The 19,085-nt window shown below is 33.7% G+C and overlaps 1 protein-coding gene across 12 annotated transcripts in view; it reads right to left on the minus strand.

Moving 5' to 3' along the window:
- The window catches only part of ANKS1B (ankyrin repeat and sterile alpha motif domain containing 1B), a 1,143,054-nt gene that overhangs the window by 649,691 nt on the left and 474,278 nt on the right, over window positions 1-19,085 (minus strand). For all 12 annotated transcript variants that reach the window (XM_047741072.1, XM_047741077.1, XM_047741075.1 and 9 more), the window contains exon 11: window positions 8,306-8,442. In XM_047741072.1, coding sequence (XP_047597028.1) covers window positions 8,306-8,442 — 137 coding nt within the window. The remainder of the gene's footprint in view (window positions 1-8,305; window positions 8,443-19,085) is intronic.

Below are 19,085 nucleotides of genomic sequence, written 5' to 3' on the forward strand. Positions count from 1 at the left end.
AGAGAGAGAGCATGAAAGAGAGAAAGCATGAGAGGAGGAAGAGTCAGAGGGAGAAGTGACTCCCTGTAGAGCAGGGAGCCTGATGGAGGGAACTCGATCCTGGGACTCCGGGATGATGACCTGAGCCAAAGGCAGACACTTAACTGACTGAACCACCCAGGTGCCCCAATGTGCCAATTTATCCTCACTGGCTTCTCTCACACCCCAAATTTCAGGGGTTTATATTTCCTATGGCTCTCTTATCCAGAACTCGAAGGAATGAAATTCTGGAGATAGTGATCACCCCATATTTAGCCAGTATCATCTAGGTAGACTCAAATAATTTAGGAAACTTTAAAAGCCCCCACACACATGTGCTAAAATCCGAAGTTGCTGACCCACTTGTGCATGAGACCATAAGAGTAAGAATATGGTCTCTCAAAGGGTGTTATTTCGAATGTGGGCAAACATGATTTAATCACCACTGTGATTACAATATATATGGTCACTATATATGGCTTTACAATTTACAATACCCTATGGCATATTTTATCTGGTTTGAGTTTTACTAGGTAATCATGTGAGGCAAATACCACCTTCACTTTACTGACAAATTGAAGGTCATATAGATTACACAGAGGGTAGGTATGTGACAGGCATGATTAGAATTGAATTCCCAGAAAAAGTCACCTACAAGTAAAATTTTGCATATGATTCCATGAGTTTCATAGACCATCTATAGCCTGTCCAAGAATACTGGATTAAAAATACTTGCCTTTAGAGATACTGATTTAATTGTTCTGGTGTTATGCCCAGACTTTTTTTTTTTTAATCTTCCCACGAAATTCTTATTTGTCAAGGACTACTGGTCAGTTGTTTGGGCCACAGATTTCTCTCTCAATTTTTTTTTTTCATTTCCAAATTGTCCTTTGTTTCATCTAAAATTATTCTCTATATTTTCTTATCTTTGTGTTTTTAACCTTTTTTCACATAGCTTTGGTGGCAAGACTCCAAATTATTGAATACAGTCTTCATTTCCCAAATTTGAGGTACAAACTCTTGCCATCTATGTTTCTGTTCTTCTTCCTTTTTCCAATCTATTATTATCCTCCTAAACTTTACCAACCCTTTGGAATATCAATATTCCACCTTGATTATTTTCTCCTCAATGAGTTAATTAACTTTAATAGACTACTGAAGTGAGGAGACCAGAGTTCGTCCAGGCAGTGGCTTTGTAACACAGGGAATTATTCACCCTTCTAAGTCTCAGCTCCAGTCAGTAAAATAAAGAAAATAGTACCTACCTTGCAGGGGTTTTATAAGAAATAAAAGAATACACATTCAATAATAAAAATAAATGGCTCAATGCTTAATAATAAAAAACATTTTTAAAAGATTATCTCTTTGAAGGTCTTTTTATTCCTTACTATTTTTGCAGCAACCCAATACAATGTTTTGTACTCTTTCTGAGTTACATGCCTCTGCTTTTTACATACCCACTCTCATTCTAATTTTAAAATTTAGCATATGTATTCTATAACCCTACAATGCCCAGTAAAATGGTATTCTAGATTTGGCAAGAATTTTATGTAACCCCATAATAGAAGGGAGAGATAGTATGGTTTGTTATTAACTTAATTTATTACTAGCTCATTAAGCATCCACAAAATCCAGAAGAATATCCAAAATATTATTTTCTTGAAGTTTTGAGTTATCATCTGATCTAAACAGAATCTGTTGTGGGTAGGAATTCAGGAGCAGTTTATCTTTCTTCAAATCATCTATCTCCCTTAGTCTCTTCAGAGAACTGGCCCCTTGACTTTTCTCTTTCTTTTCTTTATCTTTATGGCCTGTTTGCTTCTTTTTCATAGGGTCCCTCCTTAGCTACAAAAGAATGCAGCCTGAAGTCATTTCATTCTGTTGAGTTATACTTAGAGTAGGATTTAAAGTATGTAGTAGGATCTGGACAGTACCAGGAACACCTCAAGAATATCAGAATTTTCATATTTTTCAGGTTGACTTCCTATTAGCATCTTCCTGCATTCATTAAAAGGTTATTATAATGCTTGGGCACCTGGGTGGCTCAATGGGTTGGTCTCTGCCTTCAGCTCAGGTCATGATCTCAGAGTCCTGGGATCGAGCCCCGCATCAGGCTCTCTGCTTGGCCTCTCTCTCTGCCTGCCTCTCTGCCTACTTGTGTTCTGTCTGTCAAATAAATAAATAAAATCTTTTAAATATATATATATTAAAAAGGTTATTATAATGTTCAATATTAAGTGTATGTTTGGATGATTTCTATAATATTGTGCTAACAGTAGTCTCTTTCTCTTTCTTCGCCTTCTTCCATTATTTTACATTTGATGTGTGTCATAAAATAGGAGAAAGAAGTAGAAAAACTCATCCACCACAAAGGGCACAGCTCAAGAATCCAGTGCTCTAACAACTAACTGATGCTTTATCCAAAGTATCTCCTGCATCCAGTAATGCCAAGAGTGTTTGAACTTTGAAGCTAATTACATTTAATCACTCCTCCTATTATAAAATTTAGTATTTCAATCCCCATCACTCATGTCTCTCCAATCAACTTTTAGTTTCCTCTTTCCCATTCTCTACACCAAAGTTTAATTTCTGCTTGGGGGAAATTGCATTCTTGAAGGACTTTGCCCTCAAAATCACCAAATAAAGTGACATTTTTGTCTCCCTTTTACCTCATCACCTATAAGTTTTGAAAATGTTGACAAATATCTTCTTCTTTTCTCCCTTTATATTCATGGTAATGTTTTTGTCTTTTCTCTTTTATATCTCTCAATGCTCCTTCTCTCTTTTGCTAAAATCTTCCTGAAGTATATGTGAAGAAGTTACTTAAACTTTCTTGTCTTCAATTTTTTCATCTATAATATTAAAACAAAATCGATTCTAAAATATTATGAAAATAAAATTATATTAGGTGTTCAATAAATATCACATTCCTTAAGTGTAAATATTTCCCAGCATTCTATCTTTGGTACTATCTCCCTTCACCATCAAATTCTATAAATGACTATAAAATCTTTTCTTTAAGACCCTACTCTCTCACCAGAGCTCCACTCCAGTATTTCCAATTTGCATATCATACCCAACACTCAATATGTTTACAAAACCAAATTTATCATGTTTCTCCCTCCAAAATGAACTTCCGCACTAGTCTTTCCTATATCTATAGATATCATTTCAAATTCCCAGCTGACTGGGCTCAAATTATTAGTCATCTTTACCTCCCTTAGATCTAATCCATTTCTCCACACAGATGCTTTATCCAAATTGTCTTTTGCATTAAATACTGCAGGAAAAGGAAAAACATCATAACCAAGTGGCATTTATCCCAGAAATGTAAAGTTGAATTGGTATTTATAAATAAAACAATGTAACTTATTACATTAACAAGAACAAAAGAGGAAAAAAATAATACGATTATCTAAATATATACAGAAAAAATTGAAAAACATTGACACCCTTTTATGCTAAAAACTCAGCAAACTAGGAGTAGGAGGATACATACAAAAAACTTATAATTGATATTATGCTTAATGCTGAATGCTTTCCCTCAAAGACAGAGAATAAGGCAAGGATTTTGGTTTTACCACTTCTATACACCACTGCACTGTAGTCACAGCAGTAAGAAAAAGAAAAAGTGTAGAGACTAGAAAAGAAGTAAAACCATTATTATTCTCAATGACAGAAAGAACTCTAAGAAGCTTACTTAAGCATAAAAACTACTAAAACTTTTAAATAAAGTTATCTAGGTGGCCGGATACAAGGATAATATAAAATTCAATTGCATTCCTATATACCAAGAACAAACAATTGGAAAGTAAAAATAATAAACAATACTAAAATATTAACTCAGTGAGGACAGGAAAGTATTTTTCTGTGTAGGAAAAAAAAAATGAATCTTAACTCATACCTCACACCATACAACAATTTGAGATGGATCATAGAACTAAATGTAAAAGCAAGAACCAGAAAGCTTCTATTAAAAAAAATATATATATATGGGTATATATATTCACAACCTGGACAAAACACAAAAAGCACTAACCATTAAAGGAAAAAAACTGAAAAATTGTAAATCACCAAAATTAAAACACTCTGTTCACCAAAGCCATCATTAAAAATATTTAGGAAAATCACAGAGTGAAGAAAAATAATTGCAGTACATAAACCTGATAAAGGAACCTTATTGTTAGGAATTACAAGACAATTTATAGAGAATTACTACAAATCAACAAGTAGGAAATTAAATAACCGCATTAAAGGACTTGCATAGGCACTCCTCACTCCTCAAAAGATCTAAGAATGGGCAATAACCACAGGAAAAGGTGTGCAACATTATTAGTTAGCAAAAAAATGCAAAATTAAAACCATAATGAGAAATCTTTTCACACCCATATGAATGGCTAAAATATAAAAATTTAAAAATCTAATATACCAAATGTTTGATGGAATGGAGAAAACCTAAAATACTCACATATTTCTGTTGGGGATTATAAAATGGAACAACTACCAGGAAAATTCTTGGGAAGTTTCTTATAAAATTATTTATTCATCTACTCATGACCCAACAATTCCACTCTTTTGTATCTCTATGAAAATATATGTCCATAAAAAGATGCAAATGTGAGTATTGATAGCATATTCATTGAAAATAGCAAACAGCAGGAAACAACACAAATATCAATCAATAGGAAAATGGATAAACAAATTATATTATATTGATCCAAGATAATACTTCGCAGCAAAAAAGGAACAATATGAGTGAATCCCAAAAACATTATGAGTGAAAGAAGTCAGACACGGACATACATAAAACAAACACACATTGTAGGATTCCATGTACATAAAGTCTAAGAATAGACAATCCTAATCTATGGTGATAATAATCAGAAGTTGCCTCTTAGGTGGGACCAGGTAGAGTTGATTGGAAAAAGGCGTGAAGCAACTTTCTGGGTTGATAATGTTTTAATATCTTGCTTTGAGTGGTGGTTACACTTACATATACAAATGGTCAAAATTAATTAAATTTTGTTTTATTCTTCCATTAGGGAGAAAAAAAGATGTTTCACCAGGAAAACATTAAAAAAAAAAAAAGCTTCGTGCAACTAGCATATAACTAGTAGAAAGAAGAAAACTTGGTGTATCAATAGACTTACCTAAATTTTTTTCAATGACATTATTTTTTTCAAGTATTTTTAAGTACTTTTTCAAGTTTCAAATTAATTTTATTTTCAAGTATAAATAAATATACCCAGCCTTGTGAATTCATCTAAACAGAGAAACTCAGGCTTGTGGATCAATATATTGGAGAGAAACCAGTAACATAAAAATATTTCAGTCTCTGTGAATAGAAAATAGAATGCTTCGCAATCTGGAGAATTTTAAGACATGAAAGAGCCCGAAGAAGCAAAGGTAAAAAGATCAAACACAAGATGCAGAACTAACAGCTGTGACTTAGTGAGTTGAATATGCTGAATAGAATCAAACTTAACAAAGCACCACAAGTTGGTAGCTTCCAAGTAATTAATACACTAATCAGAAGCACATGCAATGTGTAATCAGGACTACCTCATTGTGACAGCAAGGACTCCTTGGTTACAACGGATATTCTCCATTTGCAGGTAGAGTTATGGAAAGTAAATTAGGTAAAGGCATGCTTGAGGCAAAGAGGAAGTAACAATTCGCTCTATCTAAGCAGTCTCTATTTGTGGTGAATGAGATGAAAGTTCCATTTTCATCTCACATCTGTTCTAGATCATTCTTCTCACAGTAAGACTGAACATATCTGCTAATACTTGGGCAAATATATGTAAATTCATAGATAAGAGTTGTACTTATACTTTTCTTTCCAAGGCTCATCCCCAGTTTTAAGAGTGAAAGGATCATTTCATCAATGTTACTAATGTCTAATTAGTAAATGAAAAAAATACTTGAATACCACAAGTCAATCTAACTTCACATTTCTTGTATTTCTACATAAAGCCAGATTTAGCAGACACTTTAGAAGATTAAACCTGTGATCAAAATATGGGCTTACATAAGCTAACCAATAATTATCTTTTCTTTGGAATAGTTAGCTCTTGACAATGCTTCATACCTGACAGACTTGTTACTTGTCAGAACACACCAGGGAGTCCACTATTTTATCCATCTAGCTGTCCCCCATCCACACCCTCTAGTCTCTTACCCTTTTCTTGAAATCACATATCCTACTTATATTCCCTATAATTACTTCTACTTAAATTTTCTATTACCTGTTCTTTACTGAGGATAGGGAGCCTAGAAGATCAGAACTCATAAGAAGAAATAGCTAAAGCACCAAAGTCTCTGAGGTGAAAGGAACAGTAGTCCAAATGAGGTTATATTCTTTCCCAACTATACAACCTTAGCTGCTACGGTTCTCTTACATACTAGACTTCAGGCTGCACTGGCTCAAATTTAAATACCATCACCTTAGTTTCCCGACTTTCTCACTTCATATTTTCCTTCCTAAATCATTGTACATCTAAAAAGGGAAGGTGGAATCAGTTGCTTCATAAACCAATTTATTAATGGACAGAATCAAGGAATCAAGTCAAAATGGAATTTCTGGCTACTGCTACTATTTTTTCAATTAACCAAAATAAAATAGAGAATGCAAAGAAGAATTTCTGGAGTAAGCTCCCTTAGAGTTGATTAGATTACAAATATGTAGAAAGAAAATCTGCTTTTATCCATTAAATCACTAAATTCATTATATTAATTTATGTTGATATGAAAATAAATGTGTTTAGTAATGGATATCATTAACTTATGCATAAGATAATCTCCTACCCAAGTAATTAAAAATGCTGAAAATGTAATGGCTGCACAGTAACACCAGAAACACCTTCATATAATGAGAGACCCAGGGAAGATAAATGTGACATTTAGCCTCTAAATCTGGCTTTAGTGAAGTTTATTTTTTGAACCAAATGAATTAGATCAAATTTTTCTGAAAAAAAAAAAGAAGGGACCTTTGAAGACATTTCCTTCTCCACATAGTTGGATACTGTGTGAAATGTTACCTTGCCTAAATGAACCTGTAAGTTCCATTCTCAAAGATATTGTACAACCAAGAAAAGGAGGAGACAACTCTTTAATTAAGAAAAAAGGAAAAGGAACTTTGAATCAGTTGCACAATTTTGCCTCTTTGGAGTGTCAATATCCTTATCCATAACACTATAATATTACATTCCCTTGAAATTAATGAAGGTTAAATGAAACAGTTTATGTGAAAGTGTTCTATAAACTACAGGGAATATGTGAAGTTAAAATGCCATTTTATTCATGAGGATGATTATAATGAAAATAACTAAAATAAATCATATTGAAGAGGTAGATATTAAGCAAATCATTGCTCATTTAGACCAAAACAGTCTTAAAAGAGACATTTGTCTTACAAATTGGCTCAAAGAATTTGTTCATACTATATATCTAAGTAGATGGTGAATGGCATTGATTGGATCCAAAGTCCCCCTCTCTTGGATTTTATGAGGCCCATTCAGAATGAGCCAGGTTGAGAACACCACCAATTCCATGTTCTGAGTCCATCTGTTGGCAAAAATGTAATGCAAACAGCTTTATAAGTGCTATTTTCAATGAAATATCACAGAACAGCTTGTCCCAATGATATTTCTAAAGCTTGCCTGCAAACCGCCTACTGGGAAATCCAACTGAAAGAGAAGAGGAAAGAGAAAAAAACCCATACATACAAGTTACAAAAATTGAAAAAAAGAACAAAAGATGGAGGGAGACAAGCTAGAGGAAAGTGAGCATTGGAGAAAAATAAGGAGCAATGAGAGGTGCAATATTAAACACAGGCAAAATTACTTGGAAACCATAAGGAATAGAGAATTTTTAAAAAATTATCAAAATAACTTGGGTTGGAAGATAGAGAAGTGATCACAAATAATTTGGCATGTCCAGCAAAGTGAAGATAAAAGGAGCAGGAAAACCCAGAAAACATGTAATAGCTAAGTAATTGGAGGATAATTATTAAAATGTGAGAGGAAAATGATGTAAAATAGCCATTTTTCTAAGTTTCACTTTTTTTCCTGTAATATACAAATTCATTATTCCAAAAATAATATAGATTTCAATGTGTATCATTAACTTTCAAGGAAGCAAACATCATCCTCCAAGTCCCTTCTTTTAATCTAAAAATGTACTCACATAGCACAAAAGAGACCAGGCATTACAATATAAGTAGTATACATGCAATGATTAAAAAACAAAATATTTTACTGTAGATGATGTCATTCTGGGCACTTACCTGGGGTCGAATAACTTTAACAATATTTTTGAGGGCAGTGTCAGGGGACGGAGGTGAGCAGTCAGGTGTTGGGCCTGTTGAACTGTTTCTATGGTTACTACTTCCTGGAGCAGTAATTGCTACCTCAGATGCATTATCTGTGAATAAAAATAGAACTGCCATAAACCTAATCACTCAGTTTACCATTTAAGACTTGAAATTACTTTAGTGAACATGAATTGAGTTTTTAACTTAAAACTGGTATCAATTATAAGATCATAATGAGGAATATGCATAGCAGTATATTTTAAAGATAATGTTTATTGAATGCTTTGCTTTCCTTTGGAATGGTAAATATCATACCCTGTAGTATTATTCCAAGAAGAGTATTATTATACAATTCACAATAATAGATCACCCAACACAGTTATTAAGACTGTCATTATTATACAAATGGCCAAAACTTCAGCTTACCTAAGAAGAATATGATTTTTTTAATATGAATGGGCTTAGTTTTCCCCATCATCTCTCAAATGGTTATTGATCTTTTTAAAGTGGAAGTTTTGCATCTCCCTGAGGTATAAAATCCAAATTCAAGCCTCCTCAAACCACATTCCCCAGAAGTCCCTCAAACTATTGAGAGGCATCCCAGTGAATTAACCTGAGGAAACATTGACATTTGTGCACAATAGTTTTGTAATATAGACTGACACAAAACTATCACACCCAGATAAACACATCTTATACAAACTAAATCTCTTCCTTATGTTTAGTATTGAGAGTTGGAGGAGGAATAAAGGGATGACTTTAAAATCAGCAACGTGCATAAAACTTCTTAAATTTTTATCAAAACAAAATGACAAGAAAAGATGCAGTTTTAGAGTGTTTAACATACTTAGAAAAGGACTGAAAAACTCCATAAATAACTCTTGCTAGCACATAAAAGATATATTATCTTAACAACAATTTGGCAATCCTCTACAGCTTTGTATGGAAAACGTTGCAAGCTCAGATCTAAAAAACAAACAAAATTCCTTGTTTTTAATTAGTTCCCAATAATTTCTGTCCTAGGCAGTTGAAATCATGCAAAAGAGACTGAGACTGTGAATTCTTTATAGATTAGTAAGTTTTCCTCGTTCCATGGCCATTGTCTACAATCCCAAGTGAAAAGTAATAATTTATGAAGACACCTCTTGCTTACAAAAGTGAAGGGATGAAAACTCTACCCACCATATAAAAACATAATTCTGTTATACTGGGCAGTCCAGACACAGGTTCATGAAACAACAACAACAACAAAAAATACAAATATGACACACTGAATTAAATCGATTATTTATTAAAGTCCTAAAAGTACCAGAGTTCACTCTTGACTCAGGTTTAATGGATAAGGTGAGATTTGAATTAGCATCTCAAGAATACCCAGAGTTCTGAAAGACAGTAATTGGGTGGTCTTCTGTCTATAATAGAATTAGTATGAGTAAATACTGAAGCAGAGATAAAATATCAGTCAACAAGACAATGAAAGTAGCCTTGATCCTCTCCAACTTGTACCTTTCTTTCATTCATTCAACCATACATCTTAAAACATTTAAGGGCTACTATATGTCAGGTATTATGTTATATTCTAGGGAAAAAAAGAACCTTTAGGCAGAGGGTAAAAGGTAGGGAAGGATGAACAGGTAGAGCCACAGAGGACATGTAGGGCAGTAAAACTATTCTGTATGATACAATGGTGGTGGATACATTGTCATTATACATTTGTCCAAACCCATAGAAAGTACAGCATCAAAAGTGAACCCTAGGATCATTTATATGGACATTGGATGATAATGGTGGGTCAATGTAGGGTCACTGATTGTAACAAGTGTACCACTATAGTGGGTAATGTTGATAGTGGGGAAAGCTGTGCCTGTGAGGGGACAGGGTACAAGAGAAACCTCTATACCTTCTATTTGATTTTTCTTAGAACCTAAAGCTTCTTTAAAAAATAAAGTTTAATAAAATTTTAAAAATCCATGTTCTTAAGAAGTATACAGTCAAGTGTGACATCAGACATGTAGAAAAAGTGTAATGTAATATAATTTGAGACCTGATAACAGATAAAGGAAGCATGATGAGACAGCGAGAGGAGGAGCAATCCCCAGACCGTGGCTATGAAAGGAGAGAGCTGTGAAAGGCTTCCCTTTTCAGGCAAGAAAGGTGAGATGGAATATAAAACATAAGGAAGGGCATGGAGGTGAAAAGAGCATAGACAAAGCCATTACTTTATTTTAGGAAAAAGTTGGAGGTAAGTTAAAATAAGTACAAGGGAGTTTTATTAGTGTATTAGTTTATATTTAATTTGTAGGCAATGAGAAATATTGAGGATATTTAAGCAAGAAGTGACATAATAATAGTAGCTAATGTTTATGGAACTCCAGTGAAATAATGTTAGAGACTTTGTTCTCTTTCTTTATTCTCTCTTTTGTAGTTCTCATTGTTGTCTCTCTGTGTTGTATTCTGAATAGCTTTTTCGTACTCACTTTCCAGTTTATTGGCTCTTTCCTCAGCAGTGTCTAGTCTACGATCAAATCATTTTCATAATTTCACTTACACTTGACAATTCTAAAATTTCTATTTGGTTCTTTTTCAAATATACAATGTCACCATTTGGCGTTTTTTTCAGTTTTTTAGCAATTTCAAGCTTGCTTTTATTTAGTAGAAAATAACAAGCATAGTTTTTGGTTTTTTAAAAATCTGTGCCTGATATTCCAATATCTGAAGTCTTCATGAGTCCGTTTCTGTGTCTCTGACTCTCATTCACAGTATTTTGTTCCATTACCTTTCTCATCTTCAGTTCTGTGCTACTTGTTACTCAACTTTTGTTAGCACAAGATATACAACATTAAACTTAATTCTTTGTCTGTTAGTACATATTAATTCAAAAAAGCATCCAAATTACATTCTAATACCAGATGCTGAAGTCTGTGGACAACTTGCCTGCTCAATGTTAGACAATTTATTTAACCTCTCTGGACATCATTTTTTTAACTTTAAAAATGAAAATGATCAGTAATTGTCTAGAAGAAAGTTACTGTTTATGTGTGTGAATAAAATGAGAGAATATATATGAAAAATATCTAGCATATTAACAGGTACATAATATGGGTTTTATTTTTCCCTATAAACCAAATATCCTCAGAATTAAAACATAGAAGAGGAAAGAAAAGCCAGAGGGAAAAACAGAACAAAATAATAATAATAATAATAATAATGCTTTGCAGATAATACATCTAGAGTAAAGACTGTGTTTACTTGGATAGTATTTGATAAAAGTATCTTTTGGCTATTAACACAAACTGGTAGAGATAGAATTTAATTCCAGGAAAAAGAGATGATCCCCTGAGGAATGATTCACTGTAAGGGCTGGCCTTGTTGACTACCTTTGCATCAAAGTCAGAAAAACTGAGGGTTACTTTATGCAGACTGTAAGGCCTTTTGAATGTTTCTTATATGTAATTTAATACATAGTACAGGACAGTGGGTAATCAAGTACTAAATTATTTAGAAAATATTATAACTGTCTCCATCTTCTGAATCCATGATCTGTATCATTACACTGATAATTTAATTTTATACTACCTTGCATTGTTCATTATCTCTTCCAGACTAGGTTATATTTTTGCAGACACTTATATTTCCCTTATCCCCTTCATAGCTCTTAGCTCAATGCCTTTAAAAATACTAAATGAAATAAAGTGAATAAAGCAAAACCCGTATGCCAGTGGTAACCATCAAAAATGCCCTTAATTACATGGAGAAAAGTGATCTGCTTTTTGTAATTCTATGGTCCCTTTTGGAGAAAATCCAAATGAGAAGCATATTTTAAATATCTTTTATTCAATTATTTATGAAAATACCAATTATCCAGTGAATTTGTGAAACAACAACCTGTGTTCAAGACAGTTTTACATGGTCAACCTACATTTTACACCTGCAGCTACAAAACATTGTTGATGAAAAAGGACATGAGGTGAGCAAAAGCTGCTTAAGAGAAAATTACTAAATATACTTGCAATTTCAGACTGAAATGAGACTTATCTTCTAGTCAGCTTCTCTTACTACACATTAAATTATGCATTATGACTGTCCATTTCCTCTAAAATAACAAGCTAAGAAAAAAATCTTCTAGCTTACTTGAGCTTTTAAAAGAAAAGTATTCTATGAATACAAAATAATTCATATGCAATGTTACAGAGTAGAATTTTAACATCCTTTACTAGCATGTACTGAATAGCTAAAGTGCACCAGAGACCATGCTAATTCCTATATAGCTGACAAGTAGAACTGAGATTACTTCTGGCTGGGGACTCAAGAAAAGTGTCAAGGCAGAGGTGGTGACTAGGCAGGTCTCTGACAGATTAGTAAGATTCATACATGAAGAAATGAGTGGGAAGGGCATTCCAAGAGTTGAAGGTATCATCAGCAAAAGATGAGAGATGGAAAAGGATTGGCACAATTGTGGGATAAAGAAGAGTTCAGTTTTGAATAGTATATTCATGGAGAAATACCAAGCACTGGATGGATCATAAACAACAAACCTTAGATTTGAAACAGACAACACTAATCTGAAATCCTGCCATACATACTGTTTTAATTGAAGCCGAGCTGACATACAATATCTTATCACTTTAGGTGTCATTGAAGTGATTTGATATTCTACATATTATGAGATGATCCTCACAGTAAGTTTATTTCTGAATTCTCACCATACATTGTTATCAATTCATCTATAGACTTACACTTATTGTAAATAATGCTACAATGAAGGGAGAGGTGCATATATTTTCATTCTCTTTGTACCATATCCTAAGTGGAATTGCTGGGTTGCATGATAGTTCTATTTTTAATTCTTTGAGGAACCTCCCTACCATTTTCCATAGTGGCTACACAAGTTGACCTTCCCACCAGCAGTGCACAAGTTTTCTCCTTGCCTTCACTTCAGTCTGTGTGTGCCTTAAGATCTGAAGCGATTTCTTACAGGCAGCATAGAGATGGGTCTTGTTTGTTTGTTTAACCATTCAGCCATCCTATGTCTTTTGATGGGAGCATTATGTCCCATTTACATTTAAAGTATTTACTGATTGTATGTATTTGTTGCCATTTTGTTAATTGTTTTCTGATTGTTTTTATAATTCTTTTCTGTTCACTTTTTTAGTCTCTTTCCTAGTGGTTTAGTGTTTGTCTTTAGCGTTATTTTGGGTTTCTTTCTCTTTCTCTTTATTATTTTTTGTGCATCTAGCTATTATAGATTTGGTTTGTAACTACCATAAGTATTTGCATGTGTGCATGTATATACATAAAATGAAAGTAATAAAATCAGGTATATCAGTCATTACATTAAGTATTTATAGAAAAAGTATCCCCCAACAAAAACAGAGAGGATGGTTATTAAGATGTCAGCTGGGTCTGTGGTTTCATCTGAGGTTTGACTGGAAGCAGTGGGCTTCACTCACATGGTTGTTGGCAGCACTCAATTTTCATGAACTGTTGGACCGAGGGCCTTAGTTGCTCACTGTCTGTTGACTAGAAGCTTCCCTCATTTCCTTGCCATGTGAGTCTCTCCACAGAGGCTCACAATGGGACAGTAGCTTCTATTAGAGTGAATATGCCAGAGAGCAAAAGAAAACTAGCAAGATGGAAGCCAGAGCTTTTTTGTAATCTGATCTTGGAAATGACACCTATTATTTTAGCCATATTCCATTCATTAGAAGCACGTCATTAGGTCCAGTCCACATACAAGGGGAGGGGATTATACAAGGGCATAGATACTAGGAAGTGAGACAATTGGGAGTTATGTTAGAGACAATATCAACAGTTGTGCAGGAAAAAGCTACTCTCAGTCTACTGATGGCAAAAGAAATGGATACAGCCATTTTGGAAAGCAACATCTTTAAGATCATTGCCTCTTGATAGCACAGACAACTTACCTTGTTTGCTAGGTTCTTCTCAGTTTTAAAACCTGGAAGTCCTACATCCTGGGAACTCCTTTAGTCCTGGGGCTTGGTTAGTCCATCCTACTCTGGACCCAGACTGTTGACTTAAATCATGACTCCACACTTACTAGAAATGTGAACTTGGGTTAAGTTACTTAATTTCTCTGTGCTATCAGTTTCCTTATTTGTAAAATAAAAATAATAATAGTGTATTGTAGAAACTAAATAAGATACGGTAAAGTGCTTAAAGCATGTATGGCACATAAAAAGTGCCCAATGATATTAAATATATTAAACTATATATATCCTTTCACTAGGGTATGCACACAATTATTATCCAAACAAGGACACTTTTGACAATGAAAGGGAGTTCTAGTAACAATTGTGCCACATCAACAAACATAAAAGGGAATGCTCAGGGAAAGTAGGTTGTTCCTTAAATGTGATTCACATTGAAATTATATCATAGAAATAAAAGCACCTCCATATAAACAAGTGCACAATGATGTTGTTGCTCTTTTGTTAACAGTGGAAAAATAATACAAAATGAAGTGAACACTCATCAACAGAGGTGGAATAAATCATGATACATAATACCATGAAATACTATGCAAACTTTAAAAAAATAAATTATAGTGATACCCACTGACTGGGAGGTCCTCTGAAATACTGTTGAATGGAAAAATAATATGTAGAAAATATTTATGGCTTTTCTTTTTGTAAAATAAATGTTTTACACTCAGAGGCAAATGCTGAAGTTTAAATTTCAGGATCCTAAACTTTCATGGGCCTGTTCCAAGGAGCTGGGAGGGTCCCTGGAAATGTCTTTGTAAATTTTATAAAAAGTAAAAAATTTAATTGTAGTAAGTTAAGATCTCTTCAAATTTTTTCCAACTCCAGTTTTCTTGCTATCATAGTTCTCTTTGGTTTTGGTAGTATTAAAATGGCTGCAGACATTTTTGGAATGGGGAAATGTCTAAGGGGAAGATGAGTTGGGGATACATGTGGCATTTGGATTTAGTGGTACATATTGCAAGGTGAAGTCACTTCCTTGTATAGTACAGATGTTAAAAAATGGCTTCTAGAAATCTCCTGTCACCTCTTGTGCCAACCCACCTGTGTGTGACTATAAGGTTTAGAGCACTACTACAATATGAGTGATATTGTGATATGAATGTGGCCTAGAAATATTTATGTGCCAAAAATATTTGATATGTATAGAAGTTCGTACACGGAAAGTTCTTCCAAATCCTATAGCTTAGATATGAAACAGAGGTTTCATCAAATTTGACAACAATCCTAAAAAATAGTTTGGCAGTACCAATAAGAGATTATGAAACTGAAAGGAAATTTTCTACCAGCTAATAAAAAAAACACTAATATCAACCATGCTAAAGGAAAGACTGAATCATTCTATTTCTCTACACTAGCATTATCTAAGAGAAATATAACATGAGCCATATATGGGATTTTAGATTTGTTAGTAGCCACATTTAAAAAATTTTTAAATAGATAAAATTAATTTTATTTTTATTTTTTTAAAGATTTTATTTATTTATTTGCCAAGAGAGAGAGAGAGATAGTGAGAGAAGGAACAAAAGCATGGGGAGTGGGAGAGGGAGAAGCAGGCTTCCCACTGAGCAGGGAGCCCAATGTAGGACTTGATCCCAGGATGCTGGGCTCATGACCTGAACCAAAAGCAGCCGCTTAATGACTGAGCCACCCAGGCACCCTGATGAAATTAATTTTAATAATATATCATTTAACTCAATTTATCTAAAATGTCATTTCAATTACTAATAAAATACTTTACATTCCTTTTTTTGTGTACTAAGTCTTCATAATCTGAAGTATAATTTACACTTTCAGCATGTGAATTCAGGCAGTAAACTTTCATGATTTGTACCTGAACTCTATTTAAATTTTGTAAAATTACAGTTGGAAAAGTAGATTCAACTGTAAACAAAGTTGTTCTAAACCTAAAAGTTTTCAAATAATTGAATTGAGTAGCAAAACATTATTTTCCTTTAGTGTTTTCATCCACATTGACAAAATTATTTCATTGTTTTTAGGAAAATAGATTTTGACATAAAATAATTTCAGCTTCAAAATTATGTCTACCCAAGTTAAATAAGTTCCCTGACTCAGTATTATTAATAGAAAAGTCAAAGGGTGTTGCATAAGTTTAAATTATAAGTTTGGATCGTGCTAAAAAAAAAAGTTTAAAAATTTGGGGGGGGATATTTAATTTTAATTTTAAGCAAATAATTTTCATTGATTCTCTTTTCACTGTTGAGAACAAACTTCTTATCAAATTTATTATGCAGCTGATGAAAGTACCTGTTATTATTTTCCACTTAATTGTTTAAAAAAATTTTTTAAACAATAAACTACCTTTTCAGTTTGCTCTGCCATGGCAAATTGCAATTAGCATTGTCATGAAATTTGTCATATACCATATCCGAATCTCTCCTTTCCCCTTTACTCTTTCAGTCATTGTGTGCAAGGTGAAAAAGGAGATGAGATAAGGGGAATGGGGAAACCCTGGTAATGTTAGTAAAATCCCAGCCCTTCCTTTGTCCACCAAAAATTATGCATGATGGCCCTTTAAAACTGTGTAACTACCTGGGGAAGACCAGCAAGTTTCTCCAGTTAATTAGCAAACAGCAAAAAGGACAGACTTGCTCACAGACAACTATAATCCATATGAATGGATACAATGAAAGAAAAAAAGTTGCAAACTAATAGGTATGGCATGATTCTATTTTAGTAAAAAGAAATAAAACCCATATGTATATACATATACATGCTTTGCTTTGCTTGTATCCTAATGTATATATACTGAGCTGTTAGTATTGTTAAAATGAAGGTGGTGAGGAAGTAGGCACAATTGGGTCAGGCAAAATGGAGGAAATGATTAATATTCCCCTCATAAAATTATGCATTGTATTATAGGTTTTAATTCAGAACTACACACATACATTGGTCATTCATAAGCCACCCAATATAGAAAAAAGACTTTTTCAAGTATGGTATGATGTATTATTATTTATTGTTAATTCATAATTTCATAAATTAAGCCAGAGATTAGGACCTGATTATCTGATATATTAAGACTGCCTCTGAGATCATGTAAGTAGTTTTTCAAGTGCTTTACATATGTGTGAAAAGAATACCTGTATTCTCTATTGATGGATACATATTTCTAAGATATGTCTATTAACTCATGATTGTTAGTTGTATCATTCAACACAGTATATTCTTCTATTATGTTCCTTAATTTTCTTCTTTTTTAAAGTATATTCTTAAGTTTCTTCAATTTCATTTCAATGAAATATGATATATTAAAATCTTACACAAATTGTGGGTTTCAGTTTGTCGTTGAAATCAGATCAGTTTTGCCTTTCAATATTTCAGGCAATGTTGTATGTGAAAAATGTGTAAAAAATTTGTGACTTTATACTTCTTTTTTTTTAATTTTATTTATTTATTTGAACAGAGAGAGATCACAAGTAGGCAGAGAGAGAGGGAGAGTGAGAGGAAGAGCAGGCTTCCTGCTGAGCAGAAAGCCCGATGCAAGACTTGATCCCAGGACCCTGAGATCATGACCTGAGCCGAAAGCAGAGGCTTAACCCACTGAGCCACCCAGGCGCCCCTGACTTTATACTTCTTGTTACATTGTGTTTAGTCTTTAGGCTGTTACATAGTATGCCTTTTTATCTCTTTTAATGTTTTAACTTCCAATTATATTTTGATTGATGCTACTGCTTTAATATCTTTCTTTAGGTTGTTTCACTTGATGTTTTGTTTTTTAACCCCATTGTGTCATTTTTATTTATGCTTGACTCCTGGAAAAAAAGGATAGCGTGATTTTTAAAAATTGCATCAAATATGATCATCTTTATCTTTTATTAATTATTTTCTATTTCGTGGTTTTGGTTTGCCACACTTACTGCTGGCTTCACTTCTTTTTTTCCCAGATTTAAGGACTTTTTTTTTTTTAATTTACTTGACAGATAGAGATCACAAATAGGCAGAGAGGCAGGCAGAGAGAGAGAGGAGAAAGCGGGCTCCCCGCGGAGCAGAGAGCCCGATGTGGGGCTCGATCCCAGGACCCTGGGATCATGACCTGAGCCGAAGGCAGAGGCTTTAACCCACTGAGCCACCCAGGTGCCCCGATTTAAGGACGTTTTAACTAATAAATATTTCTTTATTCTTTTATTTTCCATTACTAGTTTGGGAGAATAATTGTGCTTCTAATTTTTACTGCTTTCTCTTAAAAATTTTTACTAAAAACTTCGTAACAAAAAAAAATCAAAAGTCTTAAGTATCTTTGTCTCTCTAGTTTTTAGACCCACTTTACTTACTCTATGATCATAAGCCTCTATCTTCCTGTTTTTATTGTCTGGAAATTTAACACCCCAGCTGTACATTTTTAGCAGTAGGCCTGATCACTGGCTCCCATTTGAAGTGGACTCTTTTAGATTCCATTACCCTGAAGGATGCAGTCTTCCTTTGGATCCTATCCATTTCTGAGCCCAGTCCCAGGTGGACTGCCATTTAGTTCCAATTTCTATTTGTGGTTTCTGATCTAATTAAGGGATAGGATATCTTCTTTCTTTCTTTCTTTCTTTTTTTTTCAGCACAGCTAGAATTTGTAATTTTCTCATTTTATATTTTATCTTTCATCATTGTTTTTGGTACACTGGAAAACAGGGATCACTTTAAAATAAACCTGACAGGGCGCACTGGGTGGCTCAGTGGGTTAAGCCTCTGCCTTCAGCTCAGGTCAAGATCTCCAGGGTCCTGGCATTGAGTCCCGC

The sequence above is a fragment of the Lutra lutra genome, chromosome 8 (assembly GCF_902655055.1).
Source record: "Lutra lutra chromosome 8, mLutLut1.2, whole genome shotgun sequence".
NCBI lineage: Eukaryota > Metazoa > Chordata > Mammalia > Carnivora > Mustelidae > Lutra > Lutra lutra.